Source organism: Lycium barbarum, chromosome 3 (assembly GCF_019175385.1).
Source record: "Lycium barbarum isolate Lr01 chromosome 3, ASM1917538v2, whole genome shotgun sequence".
Classification (NCBI taxonomy): domain Eukaryota; kingdom Viridiplantae; phylum Streptophyta; class Magnoliopsida; order Solanales; family Solanaceae; genus Lycium; species Lycium barbarum.
The window spans coordinates 1,729,627-1,754,592 of NC_083339.1; the positions used below are offsets into that span (position 1 = coordinate 1,729,627).

Here is a 24,966-nt window from a genome sequence, read left to right on the forward strand (position 1 = left end):
GTTCGATGTGACCTTTAATTAGAGATAGCTTGGGTTAAACTTTCACTACTTATCAACGCATAATGACCCTTAAATTATAATTCTGGCAGGGAGAAATTGAATCAAGATCTTTCAGTTGAGTCAATGCAACTTTTTCTAAGTGTAATTTTATGATATATATATATATAGATAGGTCAATTTTTTTTTTTATGCATATATACTATATGTTGAATCCCTTAACGGTGTAAATTGTATCGACTTCCTTTAGTAAAAATCTTGGATCCACTACTGGTCGAGCGATTTACCCCAAAAGTGGGACTTCCTGGCACGGAACAAATCAATTGGGGCCCATGGATGGATACCGGGCACCAATAGGAGGTAAGAAAAATCTAAAATAGAATTTCAACTAGTAACACAGATCACAGAATGTGGCTGCTGGAGAGATGCATCCTTGGATGCTAAAGTCCAACTTGCCATATACCATGCATAAGAATATCATACAGAAATAAAGAATCCACCCAGAAAAAGATGGTCCCATCTTTAAGTTATTGAAAATTTTGCAGATTCATTCTTTTATTTCTGGTAGAAAAAATATATAGTAGTGATATAGCTACATCCTGGATTAGACCACTAAGAGAACCAAAAAAAAAAAAAAGGTAGTAGTCTAAGGCTTCAAAAGGCTCAAAATTACTATGAATCAAGGCTGATGCAAAGCATATGATACAGTATATATGTTGAGAAATTCACTAAATACGTACCAATAATACAATGTGAAACCAACAACATATATAAGTAGGGGGTTCGGTGTCTAGCGAGGGGTCGCCAGAACTCATAAACTTCAAATCTTGGATCTGTCTCTGCTGTGAATTATATTTCTACATCATCGATAAATATGACAGCAGATTGTCATAGAACATGCATAAAAATATCTTACAGAGATAGAGACCCTATCCAAAAAGATGGTCTCAGCTTTAAGTTATATTGAGAAATTTTGCAGATCCATTCTCTTGCTTTTCTAGTATAATATGTAGTAATGATATCACCAAGGATTGTGGTGGATTGATAGGGTCTCTTTACCCTTAAGCAGAGGTCAGTCTCAAATTCAAGCAAAAAAATGTAGTAATGATATTGCTATATATGAATCAGAACTGCCTCCAAGAGGGGGAAAAAAGGGAAAAGAAGTCTTGTGGCTTCAAAATTACTATAACAACAAACATTGTTTTCCAGTATCAGCTATGATGCCCCAGCAGGACAGGGGCAAACCAACTCCCATATCTTCACTGTCCCATCATCACTGGCCGACGCCAAAAGCCTTCTATCCTACAAGGTTTTGACAGAAGGAAATAAACATATTGCAGAAGTTATTTGACCAAAAAGAATCTTGTTTTCAATTTTGTTAGGGAAATAGAACAGAAAGCTCAAAATAAGCAAACACATAGTCCTCGAGCAATTTGTCGAAGAAAATCTACTGGAATAAAGGGTCAAATTAAGACAAATATTGATCAAACTAAAGGTAGTAAGTATAACAGCATGAATTCACCCTTTCAGTCTTCGACATAAAACAGCATGACTGAATATTTGAAAACACAACAGAAGACAAATTAACATTTCGCCTCCTAGAAAAACCATACAACAATCATTGCAATACCTAATATATTTGTTGTCCACAGCACCATTTGTCAGCTCTGACACACATATCTTATTACCTATGTCTAAGACTCTTCAAAAATTTCGTCAGGTGTGTGTCGGATCATCCAAAAGTTATGCATTTTTGGAGGGTCCGAGCAACATAGTGTTTTCTATTTCTTTTGCGTTCATAGTATGAAAAACAAATATTCATTTCAAGGTCCAAACCTAGACTCCTTTTTTTTTTTTTTTTTTGCATTCATAGTATGAAAGCAACCAGTGGCGGAGCCAGGACTTCCACCGAGGGGGTTCAAAATATGAAAAAGTAAACATATGAAGAAGCTTAAGGGGATTCAACATCTACTATATATACATAAAAAATAATTTTAACCTTGTAAAAACAGTATTTTTCTCCGCCGAGGGGGTTCGGATGAACACCCTCGGCATAGTGTGGCTCCACCACTGAAAGCAACTACAATATGCAATACCATTGCAGGCCAGGATAAGCAAAGCTCATTTAGTATTACGAATTTGAAAGTCAATAGTCAAATGAGTAAAATTCATTAGCTAGACATTTAAATCATGTATCGCAAATAGAGCATGACCTCAGAAGCCTTTTTCGTTCAATCTAACATGTCCAAATCTAGGTGCCCCTTGAAGTCCAATCCATAATAAAATTGGGCATCGGTAGTAATACGCTCAGAAGTTTCCAGGTGATCTCAACTTCTGCTCAAAATGTAAAGCATCTTTGGGACATACTAATGCAGCATTTAAAGCAATGACAGATGACCAAGTAAATGCCAAAATCATATCGTTGTGGTATTCCAGTGACTTACCCCAGCTTTCCATTTCACAGAACTTATATTCATTTCATGAGCCTTCTCCTTCTTCAAAAGTAGCTTAAATGTAAGTCCATCAACCTGTCATACAACGAAAGGGGGAAATTACACATTTGATCGCTTGGCCAATTTTCTTTACAGCTTCTAGCCAATGTACATATATTATACATTTATTAGCCATTTAAGCTAATTTCTCCAAAAAAAAAAATCAACCTGTCATCAGTGTATCAGACACAGGAAAATTATTATACCAAAGAAGGGTTGGAAGGGACAATAATAGATGATCAGCACTCAGCAGTAGTTGTATATGGACAACATCATTCATATGATAGGTTAGAATTAAATTAAAATTAACAGAGGTCAGATCTTTTATTTTTTCAGCTGTCTCAAATGGATTTTCTACTCAATACGTGTTTCTCCAACAGTGTATCAAAGTTTTAAAAGGTATTCAAGTTGATAGATGGTTTGTGAGACGAACAAAACCAGAATCCAAGAACTGTCCTAAGCCAGGGGCGGATGCAGCTTTAAGGTACTGCGTTCCTTTGAATCAAGTACTTCAAAAGCGGAGCAGAAATTTATGGGTAAATATCCACAAAATTGTAACTAGTAGATATGAACCCATAACTTAAAAATATAATGGGTTCACTGCTAAGAACCTTAAAGGTTGAAAGCGCAGAGATTAAATCCTAGATTGGCCAAGCAGCTATAAGATTATGTTACTCTAATCTGCTCTTTTTTTTTTCTTTTTTCTTTTATAAAATAGTGGAGTCTGGGGAAGCTTGTGTGCATCTCAACTAATCCACGGGGCAGCATGTTTAGCATGCAAGCACAGGCTGCTAAGATAATCCTGCCTGTCAAGGCTGGAGAGGACGGGTCCACACATAGTGTTGCAGATGAGATTCGAACCTGAAATCTCCAGGTTGTTACTTCCGTGCCTCAAGTACTAGGTTATCCCCTTGAGAACATGGTAATCTACTCATTAGCACGAAGAACTTGAAAATTCTAGTTCTGTTTTATGTCGTCCTCTAAGCTGACTCTTTTTTTTTGACAGGTCCATCAGAATCGTATTTACTAGCTTATAATATTGACACAAGGAGCACGAGACAACCAAATGAAAGCTTACCTTTTCCCATTGTGACCCAACAGCTAGTAAAAGAATAAAAAGGAAGTCACGGCATTACTTCCTTCCTAGGAAACAAAGAACCCATAAAAACTAGCGAAGTCAAAATATTTTAGCATCTGCAGTAAGGAGCCACATAGCAGGGGGTAAACTAATGACTTTCTTATAGAACACCCCAACTCCTGCCAGATCCCACAAGAAATTTGGGTGAATAGGAGGAGGATTGGGGAGCAATGGAGATCAAAACTTGATTGAAAAATCAGTGTTTTTTGAAGAAGCTATAGAATCGATTATTAACAGTATTAGTTAGAAAGGCTACGTTGAAATTGATCCGCTATGGGATTAACATTTTACGCAACATAAGCACCTGAAGTAGTAAATGGAATAAGGGATATTGAAGGTTTTCCAATACCTCATTGTCCTTGTTCTCGATGAACAAACGTATAGCGTTGTCAGCTCCAGCACTGGCAAAAATTCCTGGATCCTCCTGCCCTTCAGGTAAACAACGGATCATTTCCCTAACATATTAGGATATCAAGTACGTTAGCCTGTAGGATGACAGGGAAGAAATAACCACAAACATTATCACTGTGTACAAGCCCTGATTATTGAAAAATGAGTGTAGTGCAGTTTACAGAGTCTCTGAGGCAATTAAGGATGGCTATAGCGTACAAGACCCGAATGGAAGCGATCAAACATGAAATCTGGACAGGCAAACAAGATATGAAACTCTGATTCATGAAAAATAGACTGTATATCTTAAACTCCCCCCACCCCAAACACACACTTTATAAAAAAGGAAAACCTGTCAAATTAAGGTAATATTAAGGAGTGCAAACAGAAAAAACATATATTAGCTTGAGCATGATAAGAAATAGATATAGAGTATCTACCTCAACCAGTCAACTGAGAAAACTGTCCGATCATGATATCCAGATAGAGTGCAGGCATGTGTCCTAACAAGCACAAAAAGGAGATGGTTGCAGATCAGGAGTTGGAAAACGTTGTAATTATTGAGAACAATTACATCAAACATAGTTTACTAAATGAATGAAGACGACTCTTGGCCTGAGGAAAAAATAAACAAGCAATAAAATACTGCCTTTGGTGAACATAAATACTCTTCCACCTGAATGCATCAAAATGATGTTCAAATGACATACACCCTTTCTTTTGAAAAAAAAAAGTGGCATTAAGATACAAAGGCTTCTTATTCCACAACAACGAAAGCATTTTTTCACTCTTTCATATATTAGGGGATTGGCAAGACCTTTCAGTTCGTAAAATCTTAAGCTGAAGAGCTTTATCCCCCGGAATGACGAAGACTAGGCCTTTGTTTCAGGGCATCACCATTGTCACGGTGCATGGGTTGGATGCGCAGTGATACCCCGCTTGCTTGGAGGCATCTAGAGGCTGCGGTCCTATTTTTATTGAACGAATTCATTGGAATCTATACAGCTAAGTAGAGGTTGAATCATGTAAAACTGAGCATGAATCAACTATATAGGATTGCATTATGCTTATGGAAGGAGGATAAGATCGGGCTTACCAAATTAATTTAGACCCCACATAATCGTTTTCACTTTCGCAATTTCATATCTGAATGGTAAGGTCATCACTGCAAGTTGGAGAATTCAATGTAAAATCTGTTTAGTAGTGACTACAACAACTATCATATTTAAGATACACCAGAGACTTGAGAGCATATATTTTAAAACGAATTCAGCAGAAAAGAAAGCCATACCTGCAAGATACCATTTGGTAATCATTATTGACAGAGAGACACGATATAGTAGATGTATGTCCGCTGAAAGTTCAATCATGTAGTGGCATAAGCTCCCAAACAATATTAAACTACTAATAGCCTGCTTGGCCAACTTTCAAAATCTGCTTAATTTGAAAAGTGTTTTTCGTAAAAGTACTTTTGGAGAGTAGCAGTTTGTGTTTGGCTAATCAATTTGAAAAACACTTTTGCCAATATTAGAACAGTAATTTGTGCTTAGCTAAGGTTCCAATGTGCTTCTAGAGAAAGTATTCTTTTCCGCTTCTGCTATTACTCAAAAAACACTTATCTTTTTCTTAAAAGCTTGGTCAAACACCTCAACACTCCAAAATAAGCATTTCTTTTGGTATAAGTACTTTTGGCTTCTTGTAAGCTTGACCAAACATGCTATAACTCGTATAGACATAACCTAAAACACTTTTGTAAACTGCTTGGTTGTCGGTTACATGCTGATAATTTAGGCCAAAGGCCATGAGGAAATACGAAAAACCTAGTAAAAATACAGTCAAGACAACACAAATTTGAGAGCGGAACTTCCGAATGCCTGAAGCATTCCATTGATATGAGAAACTATGGACCACTTATCACTGTCAGTAGGATGAGTGAAACAGCTCGCACAAAAAGTTTTTCCAAATGAATTCAGACAATCTCTAGAACTACAATTTTACCTATAACTATTATATGAAGCTTCCAAATAGTCACACATTGGGACGTTTTTCAGGATAAAGGATACACTTATACCTAGACATAACAAAATGAAAAATATACCGCCAAAAGGGAAATTACCAAGTGACTAGAAACATTATTTTTTGAAATAGCCAGAGGCCCAGAATTGCTGAAAGTACTTCATCCGTTTATCATACACCATTATTTTTAGTCAACAACAACAACATACTGAGTGTAATCCCACATGTGGGGTCAAAAGAAGATATTTCAATTTCTTAGTACCCATAGAGTCTACCCACACAATAAAACAAATCAATTCCATGAACTCAAGGATTCTCTAGTAAATGAATGTCACAGTTTTCTCTTCCCATGTTTCTCTTTACCAAGAAAGAATTTGTGCTGTAAACACATTTTTCTTCAAATCTTCAATATGCAAACTCTTTTTGGTCAAAGCAAAGAAAATATCATTTTACAGAAATTCAAAAGCTTCGGAAACTTGGGCCTAAATAAGTCCCCCTGCTCCAATGCATGCAAGTATTCGTCCATGTTAAAATGCTTGTCACACGACTTCTGCCATGCCCCAATTTGGGTAGGCTAGGTGACTGGCACCTGATGCTGTCATCTACCACTAAGCGACTATGTTGCTCGGACTCTTCAAAAATGTCAATGGGTGCATGTCGGATTCTCCAAAAGTAGATGCTTGTCAAACTACTTCTACCCGAATCATGTTGTTGATTGATATGGATTTCCTAGCATAATTATAGGAGTAATTGATATAGATTGATTATGCAATGATTGTGTAATATTCTCTTTGATTATGTAATATTCTCTTTCTTTATTTAGTTATAGGAGTTATTGTATAAATACCCATTGTCATGGGTTGTAAATTATCAAGAAATACAAAGAATACTTTCTCTTCTTCTTGAAATTCAACATGGTATCAAGAGCCATTGCTGCCTTTTAGAGGTGAGTTATCTCCCTCGCAACACTAGGGTTCCTTTTTTTTTTTTCTTCCTCAAAGAGGTCGAGTTTTCTCTCTCTTGGTGGCTGTCCGCAACACAAGCTCCTTCCGGTCAGTTTTTCAGATTTTTTTCTTCCGTTGGAGTTATTGGAACATTCTGAGTCAGCCCTACCATTTTTTGATTTTTTCCGATCACCAGAAATTAAGGTTCCGGCATGGAAGCCATTTTTTCCGGCGAGATCTACTGTTTTTTAGAGATCTGCAGTTTTATTTTCCGGCGATATTTTGCACCTACAGCCACTGTTTCAGATTTTTCCGGCGACCTTTCAGTTCAGATTTTTTTATTTTTTCGACAGCGTTTACCCACGGCATCTATTTGTGAGGTATTTCTTTCTTGGAACACATCTAAATTATTTCGATCTATGATTGTTCTAACTATGAGATATACAAAGGGAGCAGATAATAGTTCTCTTTCACAAATCAGTGCTGGTCAGTCTAATATTGCAGAAAATGTGGAGATGTTTAGAGAAACTACTTTTGCAGAGACTTTCTCTCCGGATGAAGTTCAACAACTTCGTCGTCCTTTGAACAAACTTGACTCTTCAAGTGCCGCTAGTTTCAATTATGTGCAGTCAGGTATTGCCTTTAATACTCAGCTTGATTGTTGGATTATTGATTCTGGTGCGAATAGACACATGACAGGCTCTTCTAAAGGCCTTCAAAATTACTCTCCTAGTCCCAAAGGGGATTATGTCCGAATAGTCAATGGCTCCCTAACCCACCTTTCTGGAACAGGTTCACTCCTTTGTACCCCTGATATTACCTTATCATCCATTCTTCATGTTCCTGACTTTCCTGTTAATATACTATCTGTTAGCGCTATCACAAAAGCACTAAACTGTAGTGTAAAATTCTTTCCTGATCATTGTGTTTTTAAGGACCTTCAATCAAGGAAGAAGATTGGCAGTGGCAGATTGTATGATGGCTTATATTTGATCAATGAAGCTCGAGATTCTGGTCAGGCTTATTTAGGAACAAATAAGGATGTCAACCAAGAAATAATACAACGGCATAGACGGTTGGGACACCCTTCCTTTTTTGCTTTAAAAAGGTTATATCCTAGTTTATTTTCCAGAACTGAGTTTGAATCTTTGTCTTGTGAATATGCCAAGCACACTAAAAACTTTTATCCTCTGAGTGACAATAAAAGCATAATTCCTTTTTCGACCATTCATTCTGATGTATGGGACGCTACTGAAACACCTTCTTTGTCTAGTAGTCGATGGTTTGTTATTTTTATTGATTGTTGCACTAGAATAACATAGGTATATCTGTTGAAAGCCAAAAGTGAAGTTTTCACATGTTTTTAGTCATCTCATAAGATGATCTGTACTCAATTTGAGGCTAAGATCAAGATCCTTCAAACTAGCAATGGTACAGAATACATGAATAAAACTTTTGGAGCTTACTTGGAGTCTTTTGGGATAATCCACCAAACTAGTTGTCCTTATACTAGTGCATAAAATGGGGTTGCTGAAAGGAAAAATAGGCATTTGTTAGAAGTAGCAAGATCCCTTTTGTTTACAATGAATCTGCCGAGGGGGGATGCCATTCTAGTAGCTGCCTAACTCATCAATAGAATGCCACTTAAAACTCTCAACTTTCAGAGTCCTTTGGAAGCTTTAAAGGGTTGAAATGATTATACTGTTCCTCCCAAGGTATTTGGATGTGTTTGCTTTGTTCATACTAGGAACTCCAGAAAACTTGATCCTAGAGCTCTTAAGTGTGTCTTTATTGGGTATTCTCTAACACAGAAAGGGTACAAATGTTATCACCCTCCTTCCCAGAGAATCTTCGTCAGCATGGATGTTACCTTTCGAGAATCTGAGTCCCATTTTAGTATTACACCATCACCTCTTCACGAGGAGAATTATAAGGAAGAAGAGATGGTTTTTCCTAATTCCATTGTTGAAACAAGAGAAAATGAAATTGGAGAAAGAATTCAGGGGGAGACTGTTGGTCGTTTGGATAGGCCTGATTTGATAACTTACTCAAGGAGGAATAGAGCAGAAGAAACTATCATGCAATCTGCCGAAGCCGAACCTTCTTCATCTGGTGAGTCATCTATAGTTTATAATGAGTTAGATTTGCCTATTGCTCACAGCAAAGGAGTCAGATCTTGCACCAAACACCCCTTATCTAACTTTGTCTCTTATAATTCTTTGTCTCCCTCCTAAAGAGCTTTTGCCTTGTCTATTTCTTCTGTGTCTATTCCCCAGAATTGGAAGGAAGCTTTTACAGATTCCAAATGGAAGCAAGCTATGCTTGAAGAAATAAAGGCCTTGTCAAAGAATGAGACTTGGGAACTTGTCACACCACCTCCAGACAAAAAACTAGTTGGCTGTAAATGGGTCTCCACTGTGAAACATAAAGCTGATAGTTCGATTGAAAGATTCAAAGCGAGATTGGTGGGTAAGGGATTTACTCAGACTTATGGAGTAGATTATCAAGAGACATTTGCCCTTGTTGCAAAAATGAACACCATTAGAATTCTTTTGTCTTGTACAACTAATCTTGATTGGGACTTACAACAGTTTGATGTGAAGAATGCATTTCTTCATGGAGACATAGAAGAAGAAGTGTATATGGAGATTCCTCCTGGTTTTGGTAATAAACAGAGTCAAGGAAAGGTATGCAGACTGAAGAAAGCCTTGTGTGACTAAAGCAATCTCCCAGAGCTTGGTTTGACAGATTCTGCAAAGCAGTGATCTCTTTCGGTTACCAACAAAGCAATGCTGATCACACTCTTTTCATAAGACATCAAAAGGGTAAACTCACTCTTCTCATAGTTTATGTTGATGACATAGTAATGACGGGAGATGACAAGGAGGAAATGACCCGATAGAAGAAGTTGTTGGCTCAAGAATTTGAGATCAAGGATCTTGGAAAATTGCAATACTTCTTGGGTATCGAGGTTGCTAGATCAAATAGATGAATCTTTATTTCCCAAAGAAAGTATATTCTGGAATTCTTGAAGGAAACTGGTATGACAGATTGCAAGCCAGCAGAATCGCCCATGGAAAGCAATCACGAACTTCAAAGTGGAGTTGGAAAGTCAGTTAATAAGGAGAGATATCAGAGGCTGGTTGGAAGACTCATTTATCTCTCTCAAACACAACCAGATATAGCCTATTCAGTCAGCCTGGTGAGTCAGTTCATGCATGATCCTCGAGATCCTCATATGGAAGCTGTCTTTCGCATTTCGCAGTATCTGAAGTCTGCACCAGGGAAAGGTCTACTTTTCTCTAGATATGGTCACCTCAAAATAGAAGCCTTTACAGATGCGGATTGGGCAGGATCTCTAGATGACCGAAGATCTACATCCGGTTACTGTACACTCGTAGGAGGAAACCTGGTCACTTGGAGAAGCAAGAAGCAAAGTGTTATTGCTAGATCAAGTGCAAAAGCAGAATATAGAGCTATGGCTGAGGGTGTTTGTGAACTTTTATGGTTACGAAAGCTACTAGAGGAATTGAGATTGTCTGAAAAGGGAAAGATTTCCTTGTATTGTGACAACAAAGCTGCAATCAGTATAGTTCATAATCCGGTTCAGCATGACCGAACAAAGCATGTTGAAATTGATCGACACTTCATCAAAGAAAAAGTTACAGATGGTGTCTTGAGTTTGTTCCATGTGTCATTAAGAAAGCATCTAGCTGATGTGTTTACCAAACGGACTTTCCATACACTAGTTTGCAAGTTGGGCATGTGCGACATCTTTGCCCCAACTTGAGGGGGAGTGTTGATTGATATGGATTTCCTAGCATAATTATAGGAGTAATTGATATAGATTGGTTATGTAATAATTGTGTAATATTCTCTTTGATTATGTAATATTCTCTTTCTTTATTTAGTTATAGGAGTTATTGTATAATACCCATTGTCATGGGTTGTAAATTATCAAGAAATACAAAGAATACTTTCTCTTCTTCTTGAAATTCTACACATGTTCACATGTATCCCCTTATGTTCAATAAATTAAGAATAGTTAATACCAATAGCATTATAATCATGGGAAAATACTTCACAAAAAAATGTTTGTCACCCCAATTTGGGTAGGCAACATGACTGGCACCCTATGTCATCTCCCATAGAGCGAACCATTTTCACACATATCTCTTTATGTTCAATTAATTAAGAATAATTAAATTACAATAGCATTATAACTTTGGAAAAAACTTCAACTTCCTGATCTCTTTCCCCAAATATTTAAATTCATAGTGACCCTAAACATGAGATCTTCTTGAAAGATGGAGATATGATATCAGCTGCTTTGCAAATTACTAGGCAAGATTTCAAAAGTATTTCTCATCTGAAACTTTCACCTATTTAGCTTGCATAAAGTATATCACAGCATATCAAGCATAGGTCTTAGTGGCCGTGAGGAAAAATGTCCCTTCTCGCAAGAAGAATGAGAACAATAAAATAGAAAAGTGCACCCTTACACGCGCTCTAGACAATATATTCAAATAAAACATACTGTTTAAGGATCATTAAACCTAGCAAGACTCAGAGTACAGACCTGTTGACCCTGACCTTAACTGGAGTAGGTTCTAATGAGATAGTTTGGTTCTTCGTTTTAGCTAAAAACCTAGTTGAGTTTCACATGACCTTATGGGATTTTCTTTAACGGACGCAGCCTACAGTATTTCAAGCTACCTGTATACACATTCGTCAATCGAAGCCTAAAAGAATAATGAGTCAGAAACATATTTACTAGCACTTATAACCTAAATTAAACTAGCCACCTGTTATAGAGTAAGAAAGATACCTCATTTTTAAAATGTGTCTGCATAAATGAAAAGAGCAAGGTAATTACTGCATGAAGAATATTATCACCACCTTAATGTCATAATTTAAGTGTTCAGTTTTTGCTCCTCTAATAAATTAAATAGATTTAAGGTTTTGTTATGCCCAATAATGATTCTTACCTGTCAGACTCACCCAAAGTTTGAATACAAGCCCAATCACCACCGCCACAAATCTCTTCCCAAACCTGAATTTTTCATGCACTTAGATATTATCACTTACAAAATGGAAGAGAAACGAGTTGACTACCAATCCTATGGCTTACACATAATAGGGGTAAAAAAAGCATGCTAGAATCTTTCTAAGAAAATAACACACGCACACACACAGAACGCGAAGTTGAATCTCAAATATACCTTAATGGTGTTATCATAACTACACGAGAATAGCATATCTTCATGCCATTGAACCATCTTAACGTCTTTTGTGTGTCCGTGTAACACTGAAGCACAATCAAACTCATTTCCAGGCAAAACTTCCCATATCCAAACTGACTTATCACCTCCACACGTTGCCAGCAGATCCCCTTTTGTATTCCAGGAAACACTTCTAACTTCATTGTCATGACCCTGGACATTATCGGCGTAAGAAAAATAAGAAAGCGGATTTTAGTAGATTTATAACCTATTAAGGAAAATGGAAAAAATTCAAATATAAAAGTCCATTAAAATTAGGATCACAAATCAATATAAGCCAAATCAAAACACTCCATAGTAACATATTCCGTATTCTACTGACAAGTTTCTGAAGTTTATGTTGCAATACATACAGATATGAGCAGATAGAAGATACTAGTTTTGCCTACTTTGCACAGGTTGTAGTTAGAGTTGGAGTAATAAATGTCAACCGAAATCAATATGATTGATATGGAATCAAAATGGCAACTGTACCTCCAAAGTGTAGACACGCTCATATGCATTCCCGACATTTTTCCAAATGGCAGTGGTGGCATCAGAGAAAGCTACTGCCAACAATTTGCATGGCGGTGACCAGGCACACGATCTAACACTCCGTCCATGTGATTCCTCCAAAACAGCCTGCAAAATTTCCTTCTAAGAGTTATTACAGCTCTTTTTTATGTATTTGTTTAAAGGTTCAAATAGTCACAATAGCTTGAGAATAAAGGACACTTTAATTTCTTGAGCATGGAAAGAGTGCTAGAGAAGGAATAAAGAAGGAACATAGAGGAAAACATTTCCAGAGTAATTTAATCAACTCATCAAAAGTAAATAATAACTCCTGATAAAAGAAACTTAACAGAGGAATTTGGTCAACGAGACCATTCAATTAATTCCTCTATTGGAGGAATATCTCTCTTTCCCAACTTGGACAAATGGAAAGAAAAGCATACCTCATAGCCAGAACCAAATGGTCTGACATCACAGAGAAAGCTTGTAGCCAAATAAGGGAAAAGAAAGAGTGTCATGATTGTTCTAAAGGTTGGATACAATGTTGGGTGGAAAGAGGTAGTAATGAAATCGAAATATTTGCAGAAAAAGAAAGTAGCCAGTGTTCTTCCCTATCCACACAGGGAGCTTTGCCCATGTAACTTATCCAAGGAGATGACTGAAAGAGGGTAAACTTGAGGGGAAGGAATCAAACATAGAGATCCTATGTAGGGAGTGACACTAAGTACTTGCACCGCCTAGCACAGTCAATCTGATCACCAAACAGAGGTGGTAAACATGCGCTTAGCAGCCTACCTCAGATGTTACTGCTCAGACTCACTAACTGATTGGTTAGTATTTGATTTATGTTGAATGGTGGTATAGCACCACCTTTCATTCCACCATATAAACAACGCCTTATGAGGCTCTTTATAGGCAACCTCAATCGCACCTCCCTTATGCTGAAAGCAATGTTATTGAAAGGCGAAAAACGCACAAAAAAAAAAAAAAAAAAAGGTCCTTTGGGGCTTTAAGCGCAAAACGCAAACAAAGCGTGAGACTAAATGAATAAAGGCACAAATGGAGAACATATATAAATATGTACGTGTAGTCCAAGACTAGGACAAAGTTTTTCACTTTATTTGAAAATCAGTACAACAACATACCTAGTGTAATCCCACACGTGGGGTCTAAGGAGGGTAGGATGTACGCAGAACTTGTCCCTACCTTTATGAGGTAGAGAGTTGTTTCCGATTGCCCTCGGCTCAAAAGAAGTATAATCAAAGCAGGGTAGAAAGGGAAATAGCGACAACAATAAACAAGATAAACAAAACAAATGCAGTAGCAGATAATAATAAAAGAAGAATAAGATACAATGTGAATACTAGATATATTAGTACTAAATAAGGAGAAAGGGGACATGCCCGCTGTCTCTCCTACATAAAAGTGCTGCAACACTCGGCTGCCTACTAACCCTCTACCCTGGTCCGCGACTTTCAAACCTTCTTATCTAGGGTCATGTCCTCCGTAAGTTAGAGGTGTGCCATGTTCTGCCGAATCACCTCCCCCCAGTTCCTTTTCGGCCTACATCGACCTCTCCTAACACACACTATAGCCAACATCTCCACAACTCCTCCACAATTCCTCACTGGTGAATCCGCGCACATCCTCTTCATATTCCCAAACTACCTCAGCCTCGCTTCCCTCATCTTATCTTCCACAGAGGCCACTCCCACCTTGCCCTACATATCTTCGGTCCTAATCATATCTCTCCTTTTGAATATGTTTGGTGAAAATACCAAATCCAACTTGAAGTGGTATTTCAAATTTGGAAAATGGCTTATAACCTGTTTTCCAACTCACTTTTCACTTTTAAAGTTGTATTTTTAAGTATATCTAAACATGAACATCATTCCAAATATCCTTAGGAAAAACACAACTCCATAAATTCCAAATAAAGTGAAAAATATTTGAAATCTATGGCCAAACGCCTACTTAGAAAAAGTGCAGTTTTTTCCATCACAAACGATATCATACTTTAATTAGCCTGGAAATGAAAAAAGAAATCACACCTTACACTGAAAAGAGCCCGAGAGTTCTGTTCCCAAATATATACGGTTTTATCCCCAACCCACTCCCCTACCTGCCTGGCTGCCCCCACCCACTCCCACACCTACTCTACCCCGTACCCCAATCTACCCCCTACCCCTCCCTACCCCACCTCCCATCCCGCCTACACCTCACCAGAAGTTGCACTCCAAATTCAAATGCTTTGTATATATGCAAATACTCTTAAAATGACATTTTTCAACTTGCGTACCAAACACAAGAAAATAAGTAGGAAAATCACTTATTTTCTGGGAAAAAAAATTCTTGGAAAACATTTTCCATCATACCAAACACACCCCAAAAGTGACTAATACTCCCTCCGGATCAAAAAAAGAGTCCACTTAGTCATTTGCCCACTCCTTAAGAAATTACTAACTCCTAGAAAAAAATAGATAATTTGACTAAACTACCCCTAATTAAATAGGCATTGGGATTTGATCATATAACACTTAATAGGAGCAAATCTAGAACAAGAAGGTTAATTTTTTCTTGATTTTCTAAGTGGACTCTTTTTCTTATCCAAGAAACAAATCATACTTTAATAAGCCTGCAAATGAAAGAAGAAATCAAACCTTACACTCCAAAATGCCAGAGAAATTCTCTTCCCAAATTCGTACAGTTTTATCGTCACTCCACGAAGCAATCGCTAAGGGACGACCCCAAATTCCAGTATCCTGTTTCCAAGCAATACCTAAAACCTTACCAGTGTGTCCTTCCAGCCTTTGAATTTCCTTCAGTTCAAAATCTCCTTCGCTAAAATTCATCTTAAACAACTCTGATTGCGCGTACAATTCTGTGTATTCCCTTAGATTCTTCTCTCCTAATTTTTCTACGTGATTCAAGAACTGTTAGTAACGTATTTCTCGATATATTTGATCGCCAAGAACGTCAGACAACACTTTGATATGTCGAGTTGATCTTAAAGAAGTACTTTGTTGTTCTTTTTGTGAGATATTATGGGATATTTGATGTGATTTGGGAAATCTTGTTAGATTTTGGTGAGCTTATGGGACTTGTACAGGGTGCTGCGAAAGGAGTACCAATACGTTACTTAAATGGGGTTGGTAAGTTAGTTACTTACTGTATAAGCTGACAGTTAGACCCTTATAGTTTAGTTAATTACAGATTTCACCCAAGTTGTAATTTCCTTTTTCTAGTTTAGTCCCTCCTCTAGTCTACGTGGCTGTGATTCATTAGTCCTTTATTATTTAAATAGGAAAAAAATAATCTATAAATTAGAATAATCTTAAATTGAATACGTTACTATATTGATTAGGTGAATGATGATTTAGGACATATGAATTTGATTTTAGATTCATGTAAAATAAGAAGCAATCAGTTACTTTCCAAATATTGTTTCATCTCTCTTAATTATGTTTTACATTTTTTGTTCTATCAAAAGAAATTATCGTGTTTTGGGTCTAAATTTTAAGTCTTACGATAATTAAGAGTATTATCTAAATTAGGACTTTTATCTTAATTAAGACTCTTACTTAGTTTAGATGATTTTTACCATAATTAAGAATATTAATTACTTGTAGTTGGTTTTGATGTGATCCATTTGTGTAAATAAGTCCATATATAGTTAGGGATGGTTTTATCGCACGTTAGCTATGTGGGATTATAATACATTGCTTCCTTTATGTGCGATTTGTTGTTGTTGTTGTTTTTTTTTTTTTTTTTTTTTTTTTTGTGAATGGAATTTAATTTCATGATCTTTGTGTTAGCTAATGTAGGTTCAACCAATCTGGTGCCTTAGTAAAGGCAAGCTTTTATTTCGTATGTTTCGTATAAAATAATGACATAGATTTTAGCATAAAGAAATATATGTATTGCTTAATACTGTCAAACAAACATGGCATAAAGCCATGTCAGAAGTTGATCTGACATTTTAGCTTGATGAATTCGACCAGATTTTAATATTAGACTTATTATACTTTTAAAATTATATATTAAATTTAATATTTATTGAAACTTTTGTGAAATTGTCACATAAAAAGACACTAATCTCACTACATATGAGTTTTTTGCTAAAATAAACGGGTGTGCAAGCACTCAATTCGCTCCTAGTTATGTGGGGATCAGTTTTTTTTTAATATGGCCAATAAATGCAGCATTAGCTATAAAGAGATTATTTTATCTAATTGCTCTAACCTCGTAGTAGTATATTACGTGGGATTTAATACTAAAATTATTTTTCTAATCCCTCCCACCAAACTAGCCAAATTATCCCTTATTTACGAGACTAGATCTATTTTGATTCTTTAAATATGATCTTGAGTATCTTTAGTCCATCAATTTTGATAAAGTGGAGCATCTTTGGTCCAATTAAAAGAATGGACTTAAAACTTGGTCTTTAAATTTTGCCCCTCATATTTGAAATCTTTAAGTTTTACCCTTCGGCTAAACCCCATGGGTTCCAGGTTCGAACCCCCACACAGTCAAAATTTAAAAAAAAAATCGCAAGACAGAGTTTAAATTCGCTATGCCCCAACCGGCATACACTTGTGAAGGAATTATCAAAGTTATGCTGGACCCGGCATTGCCTTATGGGCAGACTTGGCATAAGTATGCCGGGTCCGGCATAACTTTGGTAATTCCTTCACAAGTTTATGTCGGATCCGGCATAAAAGTTAGCCCATTAAAAGTATGCCCCCAACGGCATAAACTTGTTAAGGAATTACCGAACTTATGCCGGTCCCGGCATACTTATGCCTTATGGGCAGACTTGGCATAAGTATGCCGGGTCCGGCATAACTTTGGTAATTCCTTCACAAGTTTATGCCTGGTCCGGCATAAAAGTTTGCCCATTAAAAGTATGCCCCCACCGGATGAGGGTACCTAGGAAGAATTTCATTGTCCTCCTTCCAATATTATTACAGAACTAAAAGGCTTCATGGTAAAAACTTTGTGCGTGGCCTCTTCCACTCATCGTTATGCAAATGCTGGCAACAATTATCATAGTGTTAATACTCATGAAAAACTAGACTTAGATATAATGGAACAAAATCACGACAACTACTCTTTTCTAACACTACCCCATAATATATCAACAAGAGCAGTTATAATATATCCAATACAGGAAATGTAGCAAAGAAAGTCTTTAGGCCACATTGACACAAAAATCACTTGAATTTTAATAGAGCATTTTGATGTCACTAAAAATCTGTAAAATGTTGACATGAGATCTCAAAGTTATGCCGGACCCGGCATAAACTTATGAAGGAATTACCAAAGTTATGCCGGACCCGACATACTTATACCAAGTCTGCCCATAAGGCATGAGTATGCCGGGTCCGGCATAACTTTGGTAATTCCTTCATAAGTTTATGCCGGGTCCGGCATACACGCGACCCAAACCTTGCCTTGCAGTTTTCTTTTTTAATTTATGCTTGAGCGGGGGTTCGAACTCAGAACCTCATGATTTCTGCGTGAACGTTCAGTGTTGCAATGCGAAGGACAAAAATTAAAGACCAGCAATATGAGGGGCATAATTTAAAGATCACAAATATGAGGGGCAAAATTTAAAGACCACCCAAAAGAAGGGCAATCCGCGCAAAAAAATGCTTAAAACTGAGGATGACTACCAAAAATTACTATTACAAATACGACACAACCGATCGGAAAAAACCGATTGACTTTCAAACTGACCGAAATATTGATCAAGTCGGTCTTTCTGATTCAAAATCTTTTTCTTTTTTAATAAAACCAATCGAACTTGATCAGTTTTTTTTTTTTTGGGCCAATAGCTGGAAAAATAAAAGATCGACTGAGCTATGTCGTTTAAATACTCTGCAAAAAATATTTTTTTTGTATAACCGTCCAAGCTAAGTCGATTTTTATCTTTAAAAATATATTTTGAGAAACAGGCCGAGCTTTTTGGTCAAAACTCCAATCAAACTTTTTAAATAAACCGAACTAAGAATAGACCAATTTTGGTCAGTCCTTTTTTTTATTATTATTATTTAATTTAAAATAATCTCTTTTATTTGAAAAAAAAAAAAAAACCGCTTACTTTAGTCTTAGCACTTGTAAATCTTTAGTATGCACACCAACTGTTTGTTAAAATGCCTAGCTGATGAATTCAAGAAATAAACTTTGAGAAATTTCAGTATTTCACATTATTTAGCTTAACAAATGTTTTCATAGGCGAGTTGGGTCGATCTTAAATCTTACACTAATATAATGGTTTCTCTTGTTTCATACCATTTTATTCTTTCTTAAGCTGCTCAACCCATCCGCACATCAACTGTTTGTTATAATTCCTAACTGAAAAATTCAAAATAAACTTGGAGAAATTTCAGTAGCACACATTATTTAGTCCTTCTCAGAGTATTAGTATTATTCTTGTTTATCATTACCTGTTGTTTCTTTAGCCTCGATTAGCTTATTATCTTGGTATTGTCTCTGCTGTCTCTTTTTCATCGTTCTTTGATCCGTGGGTCTATCAGAAACAACATATCTACCTTTTGAAACCCCACCTATAAGATCTTCGTAACCTCTACCCTCCCCAGACCCCACCCATGAGATTACACTGGGGTTTTTTTTATTGTTGTTGTTCACATTATTTAGCCCTTATCAGAGTATTAGTATTATTCTTGTTTATCACTACCTGTTGTTTCTTTAGCCTCGATTAGCTTATTATATTGTTGTGGTCTCTGCTGCCTCTTTTTCATCGTTCTTTGATCCGAAAGTCTATCAGAAACAACATATGTACCTTCTGAAACCCCACCTATAAGGTCTGCGTAACCTCTACCCTCCCCAGACCCCACCCGTGAGATTACACTGGATTTTTCATTGTTGTTGTTGTTGTTGTTCACATTATTTAGCCCGACGGAATGTTTCATAGGCTAGTTGGGTCAGCCTTAAATCTTCGTGGCAACGCAATATTGTCCACTATAAAGGAGCTAGGCAATGTTGGTCTATTGTATTCAAGTGCAACAGCATTGGAAGCGCTACCAAGAAAGCTGAAAAGGGCTGAAAAAAAGCCATGGGTGACGAATATTAATGAGCTTAAACGGAGAGGAAGAGTGGAGAAGGAAGAGAGAAAAGTGGTACGTGAAGTTGCATTAAGGCCACCTGAAAATGGGCTATTAGTTAAAGAGTTAATCCCAGTTGCTCATCAGGTCTTAGCTTCCAGAAGTCAGTTATTAGCTTGTGTTTCGAGGATTTCGGAGGAAATTCCTATTTATTTTTGCAGGTAAGATTCATTTTGCTTCCAAATCTTGCATTTAAGCTAACTTTCTTTCAACTAATCATATGTAAAACGGACCTAGGTTTTAGAACAGAAGCATGGAGAAAATATTCCGAATTTTAGGGTGTGTTTGGTATGAAGATAAGTGGTTTTCTTACTTATTTTCTTGTATTTGGTAAATAAGTAGGAAATATCGTCCAAAAAGTACTTGTATATAATCTAGACAAACTCTATAGAAGATGAGTTCGGGCATAGGGGTGTGGGTGTCGTGGGGATGGTATAAAGGGGTGGGGTTGTGGGTGTCGTGGGGATGGTATAAAGGGGTGGGTGTGTGGGTGTAGTGGGGATGGGGTATAAAGGGGTGGGGTTGGGGGTGGGTGGGGTATGTTGAAGGGTGGGGAGGAGCCAATCAATGTGGAGTGCAATAATATCCACTATAAAGGAGCTGGGCAATGTTGGTCCATTGTATTCAAGTGCAACAGCATTGGAAGCGCTGCCAAGAAATCTGAAAAGGGCTGAAAAAAAGCCATGGGTGACGAATATTAATGAGCTTAAACGGAGAGGAAGAGTGGACAAGCAAGAGAGAAAGGTGGTACGTGAAGTTGCATTAAGGCCACCTGAAAATGGGCTATTAGTTAAAGAGCTAATCCCAGTTGCTCATCAGGTCTTAGCTTCCAGAAGTCAGTTATTAGCTTGTGTTTCGAGAATTTCCGAGGAAATTCCAATATACTTTTGCAGGTAAGATTCATTTTGAAGTCCAAATCTTGCAATTTAAGCCAACTTTCTTGCAACTAATCATCAGAACAGAAGCATGAAGAAAATATGCTGAATCTTTAGCTAAGGGTGTGTTTGGTATGAAAGAAAATGATTTCTAGTGTTTGGTAAGTAAGCAAGAAAATATTATTCTAAAAGCATTTATATGTAATCTAGCAAAACACTATGGGGTTGGGATGGGGTGGGAGTGGGGGTTCGGGGATGGGATGGTCAAGGGTTGGGGGTTGGAGCGTTGGGAGGGTGGGGAGAAAGCTAAAAAGGGCTGAATAAAAATCATGTGTGACGAGTATTAATGAGCTTAAGCGGAGAGCAAGATTAGACAAGCAAGGGAGAAGGGTGGTACGTGAAGTTGCACTTAAACCACCTGAAAATGGGCTATTAGTTAAAGAGCTAATCCCAATTGCTCATCAGGTCTTAGCTTCCAGAAGTCAATTATTAGCTTGTGTTTCCAGGAGTTCGGAGGAAATTCCTATTTATTTTCGCAGGTAAGATTCATTTTGCATCCAAATCTTGCAATTTAAGCCAACTTTCTTGCAACTAATCATTAGAACAGAAGCATGGAGAAAATATGCTGAATATTCAGGATGTGTTTGGTGTGAAGGAAAATGTTTTCTTGGAAAACAAGTGAGTTTTTTTACTTATTTTCTAGTGTGTGGTAAGTAAGCAAAAAAATATTATCCCAAAAGCATTTATATGTGATCTAGCAAAAAACAATAGGGGTGGGGTAGGGTGGGGAGTGGGGGTTCGGGGGTGGCGGGGGAAGGTCAAGGGGTGGGGGTTGGTGGCGTTGGGTGGGCGGGGAGGAGACAATGAACTTGGAATGGCATTTATGGAACTTGCTTTCCCTACTTCTATTAAGGAAGTCATTTTCCTCATTTTTAAAAAACTTGTTTTCGTAGAGAAAATATTCTCCAAAATATTTTGACCAACCAAACAAGGGAAAATTGAAAGGCTGGACAAGCAAGAGAGAAGTGTGGTACGTGAAGTTGCACTAAGGCCACCGGAAAATGGGCTATTAGTTAAAGAGCTAATGCCAGTTGCTCATCAGGTCTTAGCTTCCGGAAGTCAATTATTAGCTTGTGTTTCCAGGATTTCGGAGGAAATTCCTATTTATTTTTGCAGAGAGAGATTCATTTTTGCATCCAAAACTTGCATTTGGCCAAATTTCGTGCAACTAATCAAATTTAAGCCGGAGAAAATATGCCAAATTTTAGCTGCTAAGCTTATCTAGCAGAGCATATCTTTGTGGTAGATTGAGAATTAGATTAATAATAGTCAAATGTGATATTCATTTTATAGTGAAAGAATTTTGTGAGTGAAAAGTAAAAACCACCAACTGTTATACTTCACAAATAGTCTCAACTTCAAATTCTCTATTTTAAGTTGAAGTATATTATAATGAACCACATAGTTAAGTAATTTGCAAATAAGATTTCAAGTTGAAGTTGAAATAATGAAGTAATTTGTATTGACAAATTGTAAGTACTGAAATGAAATAGACTTGAAAATAGAGCGTAATAGATGGAACATTCTCAGCTACTCACTATGAAATTCAATTGTTCAAAAAGTGAGGCATGCATGACTATGTTGTGATCTCTATGCTTTTGTGCAGCTTCTGTAGCGAAGTTCATGTCGGTCATCCACCACATAAGATTAGAACTTGCGATGTTAGCGGCAGTCAGAAGAACAAAGAGCATACATGGCAAAGAGGGGATGCAGAGCATATAGTACCTGTTGTAGAATCTTTTCATCTCTATGACAGGTTGGGAAGAGCTGTTTCACATAATGAGCGACTTGAAGTTGATCGCATCCCAGCCCTCGTGGAATTGTGCATTCAGGCTGGTGTGGATTTACCTGAATACCCAACCCGAAGAAGGAAGTTCCCCATTTACCGGGTTGCTGGAAAACTCTTAGATTTTGAGAAGAGGTTTCCAAAGGATGATTTGTCCTGGAAGGACATAGAAACTTCTAAGTCTAAGGAAACTATGAAGAAACTCAGTGGAGATGGAAAATATTTGAATTTACACTATGATGACATAAAAGGTTCGTCTTTATGTTACTACAGTTTTTTCTCTTATAATTGTTGCCGTTTTCAATTTGGATTTTCCTATGTTGAAATACATCCCAAGTAATTTCCTCTCATGAGCTTCAAGTATGTAAAAGAATTACTATTTCTGATGGTATGACGAACCTTCTAGTTTGATATCATTTCTCCAGGATTCGCCATGCGAGGAATTGAAGCCTGGGAGATTATGCGTACCGGAGCCATACAGCTCATGCAAAAGTATCCCGTTCAAACATGTGGATATTGTCCTGAGGTGCAAGTTGGGCCAAAGGGTCATAGGGTTAGACAATGTCAAGCCTTCAAGCACCAGATGAGGGATGGACAGCATGGTTGGCAAGAGGCAACAATAGATGATCTTCTCTCCACTGTATATGTTTGGCATGTCCGAAACCCGCATGCTGGTGACCTTTTGGTTGATTCTTTGAAGAGGTATTATGGAAAGTTACCTGCGGTCGTTGAACTGTTTAATCAAGCTGGAGCACAGGTCGGAGATGATTACCATTGCATGATGAGGGAAGATGTTGCAGTTCCTGGACTAGATGAAGAAAAATTGGTAGTATAAAGCTATGAGATGCTGGCCTATATATTTGTAGATTATTTGAGTTCCTGGCAGAGATGTGCTCGTACCTTATGGCAAAAAGTTAATAGGCTGTTTAGAGTCCAAAACATGAAGAGGAGAGAGCTCAAAATTAATGCTGGGACATATTTACTGTTCATTTATCTATTAGATTACCTCCGAAGGTGATGAGAAAGCATCCCATAGAGGAGGTTGGTGGTTTCTTTTAATGTTTTAAGCTTCACTTGTAATGTGAAAGCCGCATTGTTATACAGTTATACATGCAGAGGCAGAGGAGAAACAAGATTAGACTGAAGGGTTATTGGTTTGGTGGCTGCTGCTGAGGATAAACCAACACGAGATCGATTCTGTGATTTTGTTGCGAGGGCTCGTTTACTGTTAGGACAACAATAGATTCTGGCAATTGGAACTTCAACAGTTCAATTTCTTGTTGAAATACAACTTTTTTCTTGCCTTTAGAATTAAGACAACGTGTAGTAGTTACAATTATGCAAAGTAAACAATAGTTTCACATTTACCTTTAGGATGTCGTGAATATATGTAAAAGTGCTCTTTGTGTTAAACGTAAATCAACTTACATTAAATGGATTTGACGCTTCCAATTTCTAAATATATATTTTTATGCTATGGTAATTTATATCTTTTTCAATGGATAGAATATGCAAAACCCGTATGCAAAAAACTTTAAGAGAGGTATGGATCAAAGAAGACTAAATAATATGTTCACGTGTATTAACAAGGTGTCAGTTCATTTCACTTATATTTGGTTTATTAGTCCTCCTTTTCAATTTATGTGGTATAATTAACTAGGTATGAAGTCTATAAAAGCATGCAATTAAGGGTAAAATGTGAATTGTAAAGTTAAATTAGATTTAAATGTAGAAAGGCGTCATTTTTTTTTTTCGGAAAAGGTCCAAAAATACCCCTAACATATTGAAAAAGGCTCATAAATACCTTCCTTCCACCTTTTGGTCTAAAAATACCCTTAAGGTTTGTTTTTGGCTCAAATATACCCCTCAACCTATTGAAAAAGGCTCATAAATACCCTCCTTCCACCTTTTGGTCTAAAAATACCCTTAAGGTTTGTTTTTGGCTCAAATATACCCCTCAGATTTTTTAAAGTCGGATTTTAAAAAAAAAAAACTGGATTTTTTTTTTAAAATCTGGAAATTTTTTTTTAAATCTGGATTTTTTTTTTTAAATCTAGATTTTTTTTTAAATCTGGATTTTTATTGACCAATTACGGAATTTTTTAAAAAATCTGATTTTTTTTTTAAATTATGGAATTTTATTATTGACCAATTACGGAATTTTTAAATTACGGAATTTTTAAAAAATTCCAGATTTAAAAAAAAATCTGATTTTAAAAAATCTGAGGGGTATATTTGAGCCAAAAATAAACCTTAAGGGTATTTTTAGACCAAAAGGTGGAAGAAGGGTATTTATGAGCCTTTTTCAATAGGTTGAGGGGTATATTTGAACCAAAAACAAACCTTAAGGATATTTTTAGACCAAAA

The 24,966-nt window shown here is 36.9% G+C and overlaps 2 protein-coding genes across 3 annotated transcripts; one reads left to right on the forward strand and one right to left on the reverse strand.

Annotated features, from left to right (window-relative positions):
- Positions 1 to 423: 423 nt before the first annotated feature.
- LOC132634025 (protein CIA1-like) lies at positions 424 to 15,963 on the reverse strand. Its single transcript, XM_060350349.1, has 10 exons — positions 15,412 to 15,963; positions 12,734 to 12,880; positions 12,200 to 12,412; positions 11,966 to 12,030; positions 5,300 to 5,371; positions 5,114 to 5,146; positions 4,458 to 4,520; positions 3,977 to 4,082; positions 2,442 to 2,525; positions 424 to 1,299 (listed from the first exon to the last, which is right to left on the reverse strand). Exons 1-10 carry the CDS (start codon positions 15,601 to 15,603, stop codon positions 1,213 to 1,215), a joined length of 1,062 nt encoding a protein of 353 aa, XP_060206332.1. The 5' UTR covers positions 15,604 to 15,963; the 3' UTR covers positions 424 to 1,212.
- A 2,642-nt stretch (positions 15,964 to 18,605) lies between these two features.
- Positions 18,606 to 24,037, forward strand: LOC132629876 (APO protein 3, mitochondrial-like). 2 transcript variants are annotated; one of them, XM_060345277.1, is made up of 3 exons: positions 18,606 to 20,039; positions 22,420 to 22,850; positions 23,025 to 24,037. In XM_060345277.1, the coding sequence occupies exons 1-3, from the start codon at positions 19,678 to 19,680 to the stop codon at positions 23,432 to 23,434; spliced, it is 1,203 nt and encodes a 400-aa protein (XP_060201260.1). In that variant the 5' UTR covers positions 18,606 to 19,677; the 3' UTR covers positions 23,435 to 24,037. The 2 variants fall into 2 exon arrangements, with proteins under 2 accessions (XP_060201260.1, XP_060201261.1); XM_060345278.1 differs by lacking the exon at positions 18,606 to 20,039 and adding an exon at positions 20,430 to 20,771.
- The last annotated feature ends 929 nt before the right edge of the window (positions 24,038 to 24,966 follow it).

What these genes read in the sequence shown, in the direction of transcription:
- LOC132634025 (XM_060350349.1), bottom strand. Translation starts at nt 15,603, where the DNA reads ATGAATTTTAGCGAAGGAGATTTTGAACTGAAGGAAATTCAAAGGCTG. An exon ending in AGCGTGTCTACACTTTGGAG is followed by an intron (nt 12,413 to 12,733) that starts GTACAGTTGCCA and finishes GATAATGTCCAG; the next exon opens with GGTCATGACAATGAAGTTAG. An exon ending in GTGGGGTCTAAATTAATTTG is followed by an intron (nt 4,521 to 5,113) that starts GTAAGCCCGATC and finishes TGTGCTTGTTAG; the next exon opens with GACACATGCCTGCACTCTAT.
- LOC132629876 (XM_060345277.1), top strand. Translation starts at nt 19,678, where the DNA reads ATGTTTCATAGGCTAGTTGGGTCAGCCTTAAATCTTCGTGGCAACGCA. An exon ending in ATTCCTATTTATTTTTGCAG is followed by an intron (nt 20,040 to 22,419) that starts GTAAGATTCATT and finishes GCTTTTGTGCAG; the next exon opens with CTTCTGTAGCGAAGTTCATG. An exon ending in ACACTATGATGACATAAAAG is followed by an intron (nt 22,851 to 23,024) that starts GTTCGTCTTTAT and finishes TCATTTCTCCAG; the next exon opens with GATTCGCCATGCGAGGAATT.